Source organism: Nannospalax galili, unplaced genomic scaffold, assembly GCF_000622305.1.
Source record: "Nannospalax galili isolate Female #2095 unplaced genomic scaffold, S.galili_v1.0 scaffold763, whole genome shotgun sequence".
Lineage (NCBI taxonomy): Eukaryota > Metazoa > Chordata > Mammalia > Rodentia > Spalacidae > Nannospalax > Nannospalax galili.
The window spans coordinates 2417404-2426706 of NW_008349451.1; the positions used below are offsets into that span (position 1 = coordinate 2417404).

The 9303-nt window shown below is 46.4% G+C and overlaps 1 protein-coding gene across 7 annotated transcripts in view; it reads left to right on the forward strand.

Moving 5' to 3' along the window:
- Ccdc91 (coiled-coil domain containing 91) overlaps positions 1–2157 on the forward strand; it is a 210600-nt gene extending 208443 nt beyond the window's left edge. For all 7 annotated transcript variants that reach the window (XM_029570285.1, XM_008846905.3, XM_008846909.3 and 4 more), the window contains one exon: positions 1148–2157. In XM_029570285.1, coding sequence (XP_029426145.1) covers positions 1148–1258 — 111 coding nt within the window. In that variant the 3' untranslated portion in view covers positions 1259–2157. The remainder of the gene's footprint in view (positions 1–1147) is intronic.
- Positions 2158–9303: the final 7146 nt, after the last annotated feature.

The window sequence follows — 9303 nt, forward strand, 5'->3', positions numbered from 1 at the left end:
TAGAAACAGCACAAACACCCATCGGTATAGGAATATAAGATCGCTACTAGATGTCTTAGGCTGTAAACATGCAGGAAAGGGTGCAGCTGCTTTCAGGGACACGGTGAAAATACGAGCCCCGCAGGTGGGGCTGACAGCTTGCCACGGTCACTCTGGAAAGCAGTTTGCTTACCCCTGGTGAGGGCTTGAGGACAAGAAGAACATGGATTCATTATAAACATGACAGGCTTCTGTTATGAAAGCTCCCCTTGCTGTGCAAACCCTGGGGATGTGTTGTTCCTGTTCACTTATTTTTGCGCTGCTGGCAAATTTTTTTTTTAGGAACTTTCTTCTTGTACTCGGTAAACTTTATCATTCATAAAGGTCTTTATTATACGTAATCCATGTCTTCAGTAAACAGCTTGTTTTATTCACTGTATTAATTTGTTTTAAAATCTCTAACAGGAGGAATAGGCCATTACAGGTTTCAACTTTATCAAATATTTTTTAAAGGTTTATTTTACTTTTATTTATGTGTTTGTGCCTATGTGTGTGTGCCCATGGAGGCCAGAAGAGGACGTTGGATCCCCTGAAGTTGGAGGCGCAGTCAGTTGTGAGCCACCTAATTGTGGGCCCTGGGAACCAAACTCGGGTCCTCTGCGAATGCAGTACATGCCCTTAACTGCTGAGCATCTCTCTAGCACCTTGAATATTTTTAAAGAATACTTTTCCCAGACACTTGGCCTAACTGAAGGAGCAGGTCTCACTAGCCATTCTCCCTGCCAGCCCCAGGCACGGTGTGATTGTGTTGCTTTTCTGTGCTTCGTGTGTCCGTTACGTGTGTCTGTGGTTGTTAAAAATAGACCAGACGTCCTCAGAGGTCATTTAAGAACCCGCATGCTTATGTTCATATTTTCTAAGTTCGTTCTGAGCTTCTGTGTGATACATATCTGGCAACTGCACACCAAAGTCAACCCTAAGAGTCTATTGTTCATCATCTGATCCTGGATGATAGGCCAGGAACCCTGATCTCACAGGTCAGATGGTTGGAATCCTGTTTGACTTCCAGGTCCTCTTTCCTCGTGTGTCTCCCTGACATCATCTTGGTTCTCCATCAACTAAAGTATCTTTTTTTTCTTCTCTCTCTCTCTCTGTAAACAATCAACAGCTTGATCAAGTCACCCGTCAACGCAGCTTGTCCAGCCTGGAGCTGTTCCTCTCCTGCGCCCAGAAGCAGCTGAGTGCTTTAATAGCTACGGAGCCGGTTGACATTGAATAAAGGGAACATAACGTATTTGCCTGCCCTGGTCATTGAGCCTGTCCAGTCTGGAGCTGTTCCTCTCCTGCACCCAGAAGCAACTGAGTGTTCTAACAACTAAGGAGCTGTTGGCATTGAATAAAGAGAACATGGCGGGCTACCCTGCCCCATCACTGCGTTAGTTACTAGACTTCTGACTTAGATGCTGTGAATCATAAAGATGCTTTTGAGTTTTGTTCTGTTTTGTGGAAAAGGTGGAGAGTTGGTTTCCAGGTCAAGGATGAGCCAAAACAATATCTAGAACTAGCAAAGAATCTGTTTACTTCTATTACTTTATTTCATTGTGAGTTGCAACAGCAGAGTCTAACATGACCTTTGCAAACCAAGGAAAAGTGCCATAGTATCAAGTCTGTCGGGTAAACATTATGTCTTCAGGTGGCCTGATAACACTGTATTTGGTAAAAGGAGTCTCCTTTGGCCTCAAGGTGATCCCTGATAAGACACTCCTCTGTGACCCTGAATTTGGTTCTGAGTTAGAAGGAGCGTGGGTCCCATGCTGGCTACGTAAAGCAGATATAAAACACAAAGTGCTGATGGGATGATTGTTCTGATTAACCTAAGCTCTTCTCTGCAGTTGAATCCATGTGTTCTCATTGATCTACTGAAAACAGTGCGACACTAAAAATGCTCAGCTTCGGCTGACACCCCACGTGAACTGGGGTGTGAGCAGGCTTATTTCCTACTGTCTGCCCTCAAAAGCACTGTAATAATTTCTCTTTTGCATTACCATAATCATCATAATCTCTGGAAAGGGAACATAGCTCAACATCTGTGGGAGTTCGGGTTCAAATATGGATGTAAAGAATCATCAGGATGCCTTGATTCATGAGCTCTTGCTCCAGTCCCAAATCATGAGTACTTTGGACATCACAAAAAGGGCAGTGTGTGCAGACTGTGTGTCCTACTTTGTGAACTCTTCCCACTTTCAGGGCCCTTGTACTTTTCACAGGTTTCTCGGTATAATAAAAGGAACTCTAAAAATGTTTTCTATTATTTTTTCACTCGTCAGCATATCTTAACACCTGTGATGGTCTGCTTAGGAGAAAAGCTGCCCCCACCCCCACGAGAAAGTACTAGTTGGTAACCCTGTGAAGGAGGGTATCTGTCTAATCTGTGTCTATTAAAGGAACAGATCAGGTTTCTTCTTGCCTTGAGAGGGTGCAGCTGGATTTCAACCCAAGCCCTTCCAGGCCCCCGTGGGGCTCAGTGCTCCCTCCGTGAGCAACATCTGAATGTTCGTACCCAGGATGTCCTCATGTGCTGTGTTAGCGTTTTAAGAAGAGAGTAGACATCCATGTCTGCTGCCTTACACCTGGGGACCATTGGACAGGCAACCTAGCCAGTTGAGGACTCAGTTTCCATGGTTGTGATGGAGGAATAGTGATCTCTAGAGACTTTGTGAAAAGCGTCTAACACTCCATGTGATTGGCCTTGCTCCTGTGGCTATAGGCTCATGGTAATAAAACTCCGCTTTTGCCCACAAACCACGTTACCCTAAACTGCTGACCTAGATTGATGGATCCACACTGGCCTCACCCTTACTGACCTCTTGTGAGTCACCTTGTCTAGGGAGACAGCCATGAACCACCCTAGGGAGGTGACTATGAACTCCAACTTCTGAGTGAGCTCTTCTGTACTGTGGGACTCTAGCAGATACCCAGACAGACTCTCAATGTGCATGAACCATTTCTTTCCTTTAAACTAGTCAAAGCTAGTTTGCATGACAAAGCAAAGAAAAAAATGAGTGAAGGCCGTCTGGAGCTGGCGTTCCTGTTTCCTGTTTGCGTTTCTCTTGCTGTGATAAACACCATGCCCAAAAGCACCTTGGGGAGGAAAAGGTTTATTTCAGTTTACACTTCATCAGGAGGGAAGCCAGGGTGAGAGCCCTCAAGGCAGGAGCAGAGCAGACCAGGGAGGAGCATTGCTTTCTGACTTACTCCCTGCACACAGTCACCTGCCTCTCCTACCCAGCCCAAACCCACTGGCCCGGTGATCATCATACCACCCCCAGTGGTCTGGGCCCTCCTACATCAGTTGGCCCTCAAGAAGATGCCCCACAGGCCAGTCTGATGAAGGGATTCTTCCCAGGCGTAGCAAGTTGACAAGATTGGCCGTCACACCAACACCCAGCACCTGCTTGTTCGTTTCCTTCACGGTATCAATCCACATTCACATTGGGAACAATTTATTTTAAGGAATGTTAAATATATAACCAAGCCAACCTCTCTTAGCTAATAAAGCCATAGATAGGCTTTGCATAATAAATTCTGAGTGAAAGAAATAGGTGTGTAAGCCTGGAAGACATTTATAACCCAGTAAGGAAGAAGATCTGGATTAGCACTCAGCCGCTGTTGTTCATTCACATGCCAGGAAGCAGCTCTGCTGTGCCCTAGAGACAGCTGACACGCAGTATGCAGAGCTACAGGTGCTCATCTCAGCAACACTGGGTGTCACAGGGCGCTCACCTTGTGGATTAGTCACTTTTCTGTTGCTGTGATAGAAACACCATGGCCAAGGGAACTTATAAAAGGAAGAGTTTATTTAGCTTAGGTTCCAGAGGGGTAAGAGTCCATCATGGTGGGGAGGCATGGCATCAGAGGTGGCTGGAGTAGGAGCAGAAGCTAAGCTCTCACATCTTCAAGCAGGCACAGAAAGCAGAGCGTGAGATCTGTCAGGGCTTAAGAACTCTCTCAGCCCACCCCCAGTGACGTGCTTCCTCCAGCATGGCCACACCTAAGACCCCCCCCAAAACAGGACCACCAACTGGGAACAAAATGTTCGAATCCTTGGAGCCTGTGGGGGACATTTTCATTTGAACCATCATACCTTGGCACTGTGGGTGTTGCAGGCTGCTCACCCTAGCGACACTGCAGGTGCCTGTCACAGGCTGCTCACCATAGAAACACCTCCAGCAGCACAGGCAGTGAGAAGCAGTTTTTGAGGACTCACAGCTAGGACTGGCAGACAGTCCTAAGTTGTATTTAGTTTAAAAGTAAACGTAGTTTTCACACACTCAGCTTGCAGCAAAGGTCTACCTGTCATCCATCATTGATCTTCGAACATAGAAGGGAAGAATTAATAACTGGATCAATCAATAAAACACCTGCCTTCAGTGCAAATAATCAACTAACACTTAGCTAATAGACTCTACCAATTTATAGGATTTAGCTAAAATTGCTGTATTCCTAAATGAAGTCCTTTAAGAAAATCACCCATGGGGCTGGAGAGATGGTTCAGTGGTTAAGAACACTGATCTTGTAGAGGACCCAGGTTCGATTACCAACACCTACCTTGTGGCTAACAGCTGTCCATAACATCAGTTCCAGGGCATCCAGCACCCTCTTTTGACCTCCAGCAGCACTGCACAACACAGGTACACTTACACATATGCAGCCAATGCACTCAAGCACATAAAATAAAAAATAAAATATTTAAAATAAATCAGCCATATAGAACAATCTGGTAAATTGAGCTACATCCACTTTTCTAAAGTGCACTTTTCATTTCTCAATGTTTTTAAAATGACTGAATTTCATTGATATTAATGTGCCATTAAACTCTTAAGATCCTCTAGGAGTGCGAACAGGCAGAGTTGTTACAGTCTGTTTTCTGTTGTGATTAAAGACTGACTAAAGCCACCGTGGGTTTATTTCACCTTTCAGCTTACGGCCCATCACTGAAGGTAGGCAGTGAAGCAGAGACCATGGAGGAACACTGCTTACTGGCTTCCTATTTACCTGGCTTGCCCAACTAACGATCATATACAGCCCAGGTCCACCAGCCCAGGAATGGCGCTGCCCACTGTGAGCTGGGCCTACATAATCAGCAATCAAGAAAGTGCCCCACAGACTTGCCCTCAGGACAGTTTGGTGGAGACAACTCTTCAGTTGATGTTCCCTCTTCACAGCTGAGTTCCATGTGAAATAACCTGAGTACTGGGTGCAGTGGTGCTTGGTGCAGGAACAGCCTCCCTCTGGGGCAATGGATTGACATTAGGCTCAGTGGTCCATCTGAAGAGGAAGAAAGGTTCGGGAGAAGTGGTGGAGGGTTTGCCATCCTGAGAAGCGTGTTCTATGGTCCAGGAGGAGCAGTTGTGCGTAACAAGGAAATGTGATGTCAGGATCAGAGCAGTCGGTGTCCACGCATGGGGGTGGGAGGACGGGGTGTCAAGAAAGCCAGGGTTCTTTTTTAAATCTCTAATACCACAATGTGATACAAACTGACTTTGTTGTTTTGGGAAATACATGGAAACCAGAAAACAAACTCATTCAAAAGGTAGGAAAATTTGACTCCGTACTGGCAAAGGTTCAGTTCTTGGAAGTCTGGGAGCTGACTTAGAAAAACAATAAAGTCACAGAACGGACAAATCGCTGATTCAACATGATCCACACGCTGAAGCCGATGAATAGAAAATTCCTTGTGGTGAGATATGAATGTAATGCATGTTGAATCTTTGCCCGTTTCATTGAGGTACACTTCTAAAAATGTTACTAACCTCTGATCATGGGGATGGCACTAAAATCTATAAAACATTTTCCCTGTAATCTTTTTTGGTTTGATCTTGTTTCCCATAAATGCCAGAACTATGTCTGAACTCTGTAAAAATGGGGAATACTTAGTGATTAATGAATAAACTTACGGCTTTAACTGTGTTCATTCTTGTTTTGTCACTCACCATTCCCAGGGTACAGCCTGTCGTGGCAAGGAAGTCAGGGCAGCTGGGTGAGGCAGCTGGTCGTACGGCATCCACAGGCAAGAAGAGGAGGGAGATGCAGGAGAGGCATGGACAGGACTGCTTGTTTTCTCTTTTTTTTTTTTTTTTTTTTTTTTTTTTTTTTGGTCTTTTTGAGACAGGGTCTCCCTGTAGCCCCAGCTGTTCTGGAACTCACTCTGTAGACCAGGCTGGCCTCGAACTCACAGAGATCCACCTACCTCTGCCTCCCGAGTGCTGGGATTAAAGGCGTGCTCGACCACGCCTGGCTTGTTTTCTCCTTTTTATTCAGTCTGGAACCTCAGCCTATGCAATGGAGCTTCCCACTGTTGTGAGTCATTCCAGACCAGCTCACCTTGTCTCAATGTTCCCTGCCAGCTGTGCACAGGGCTTTGTCCTCCTAGGTGGTTCTACATCCTGTCATGTTGACAATATTAATCACAGTGAGTTCAGTCTTTAAAACTCACTCTGTATTTGAATTTTTAGACAAATGTGGTTTATGTTCACAGTCGTTTAGAAAGCCAAAATTATTAACATTTGCTTTTCTTATACTTTGCTCAATTTTTTCATAAAGCAAAAGAAAGATTTACATAATATATTAAATTAAAATTGGCAGGTGCATGGTCGGTTAGATGGCTCAACGGTTAAGAGCACTGACTGGTCTTGCAGAGGGCCTGGGTTTGATTCCCAGCACCTACATGGTGGCTAACAACCATCCATAACTCCAGTTCCAGGGCCTCTGATGCCCTCCTCTGACCTCCACAGGCACTGTACAACACGGGTTGTACATACATGCACTTGTGTACTTACATACATGCACACAATATACACATAGATATAAAAAATAAGATTATTTTTATAAATACTGATGTAGGTGTAGGGGCTGAGTACTCAGCAGACCACCTTAGAGTGACTGATCTGGCCTCCACATGGTGGTGAGCATCCCCAAATCTTGCCTTACCCAATCCCCTAACTGGGATTACGTGAGGTCCCTCCACAGCCCCAGGGAAGACCTCTGCCCTATGGTAGGGTAAGGCTGAGATCTCAGCAGACCACCTGACAGTGCCTGATCTGGCCTCCACCTGGTGTACAGGCTGGGCATGCTGAAATCGCCCCTCCCCTTAGGGAACTTCCCAAATTGTGCTCTGAGTACCTGCTAGGAGGGTCCAAACGTTAGAAGGAAGCCTGAGTTTACCTGACTGGAGCCTGACTTGGGCCTTTGTGGGAGCTCCTGAGTAGCTGATCTGAAGCCACCACTTCCCTCCAAAATGAAATCTGAAAGAACCTGAAACCTGGAACAACCAGCTTTACATAACCAATAAGAAAACAGCCAAGGCACACCAATGGTACAAACAGAAGCAAACTTCAACAAAAGAAGACTTGATTTTTATATGAAATTACAACAAAAGGAATTCACGTGCCAAAATCACAACAACAACAAAAAAATAAAATGGAATGCCAAAATACTATGTTCCTGTGAGGTAAATCGGGAAAAATTACCAAGACACGGACAAGAGCTCTGGCAGGCCAGGTTTATTTGGAAGATTACAGGGGTGGCTCTCAGCCTGGGAGTTAGGAAGCCACCAGCTTGCAGGCTGCTGGCGGGAGGCTTTTATAGGGGTACGGAAGGCAGGAACGATAGGATAAAAATAGCATCAGCAGTGGGAGGCAGGAGTCTATACATTGCAAAACTGATGGGGGAAACAGACTATGCTGACTCAACTCCTGTTTTCCAGAGGTCCCTGGGGCCTTTTTGGGGTTTTACTGCACTGGGGGAGGGTTGCTGCCGACCTGGACTCTTAACATTCCGGCCTTTTGTGTTATAGGATGGGGGCAGTGTTTCTCATCTGGCTACTTCCCGCTGGTCAGGGTCGGAGTGGGGAGAGATGCAGGGGTGGGGGCTAGAGTACGGTCAGGCAGTGGGGGGGTCTCCACTTTGTGCATCTGGACAAGGTCCTCGGTGGTCGACAAGCATTCATACACATGGGGGAAACGAGAGTAACATTGTGTGCATGAGTCACTGGATCTGGCTCTGAAGGTACCTGAAGAAGCAGGGGGCCGAGCTGGGCAGAAGCCAAGGTGTCAGTCCTGTAAAAATGTCCCACTGGGGTGACTGTTGGTATTGGGAGGTTTTGAGTGAGAGGTCCTTGGCCACCTGTTGAAGGCGTTTTATATTGTGCTTGACCTTACCCAACTGGTTGACGTGGAAACAGCATTCCTTGCCCAAGAAAATGCAGGTGCTCCCTTTTCCTGCAGTTAATAGGTCCAGGGCTCTCCTGTTCTGGAGGGCAACTCAGTGAGAGACAGTTGCTATTGTAGGATCTGGATTGACTGTACTGTTGCGCCTACTGCCGTAGTGAGCTCCTGTTTAAGGTCCTGGATCTTCTCAGAGATGCTGGGCTGAGAGTAAGGTATGCCCCAGACTCCCTGCCTCGAATTCTGTGGTGGCTACAGATGATACTAGGTTTATCACTACCAGGAGTACCAGAGTAGCTGACCTTTTTCTCCTGCTTCCTCCCGTTTCTGTGGGAGAAAATCATGCACTTCTCCTGAGGTGTATAGAGGTAATGTGGGTATGAGGACAACCGGGGTACAGGTGTTCTTGACTTGTGGGGAGGTACAGGTATATATTTTTGAGGAGAAAAAAAAAAGCAGCCCTGGGGCTAGACCAGTATTGGCCCAGACTGTAACATTGCGGATGGAGGAGTGGGGGCAATCAGAGGCATGGGGGAGGAGGGGGGCAGCTCTCTGATTTATTAGGAAAACCTGTGGAGGAGGCAGAGGTTGTTGTACTACTGGGCTCTGGGAGCACTGGAGGTTAGTTTGATTGGTGATGTTATAGACTGGGAGGGGAATGAGGAGCGGGCCCTGTAGACGGGTGCAGAGGAAACGGGTAGATGCACTGAGGTTAGAGAAGCCCCATAGGAGTGGCAGGGAGAGAGAGAGAACATGGTCCCAGGAGACGCTGCAGGAGGTGTTAAAATGTTGGCGCTGTTCTGGTCCCTCACTTGGTTTAGGGTCTCTATGGCCTTTGGGATCGGGAATTTTGGATTTTTTTTTTTAATTTTTATTCTGAAATGGGCTTAAGAGGTGCCATAGTCAGTGCCTGCTGCTGCATCCTGGTCAGTCCATGAATGTGGATTAGTTATTTTAAATGAGACTTGCTTGCATTTGATGGTGGGCCAGGTACCTAGGGTATAGGCCCACCATTGATCTGGGGTATCACAATTGGGGCCAAACGTTAACTGACCCAATTTTTCCCCTAGGAAGACATCCCATGTTTTTTCTCTTGCCC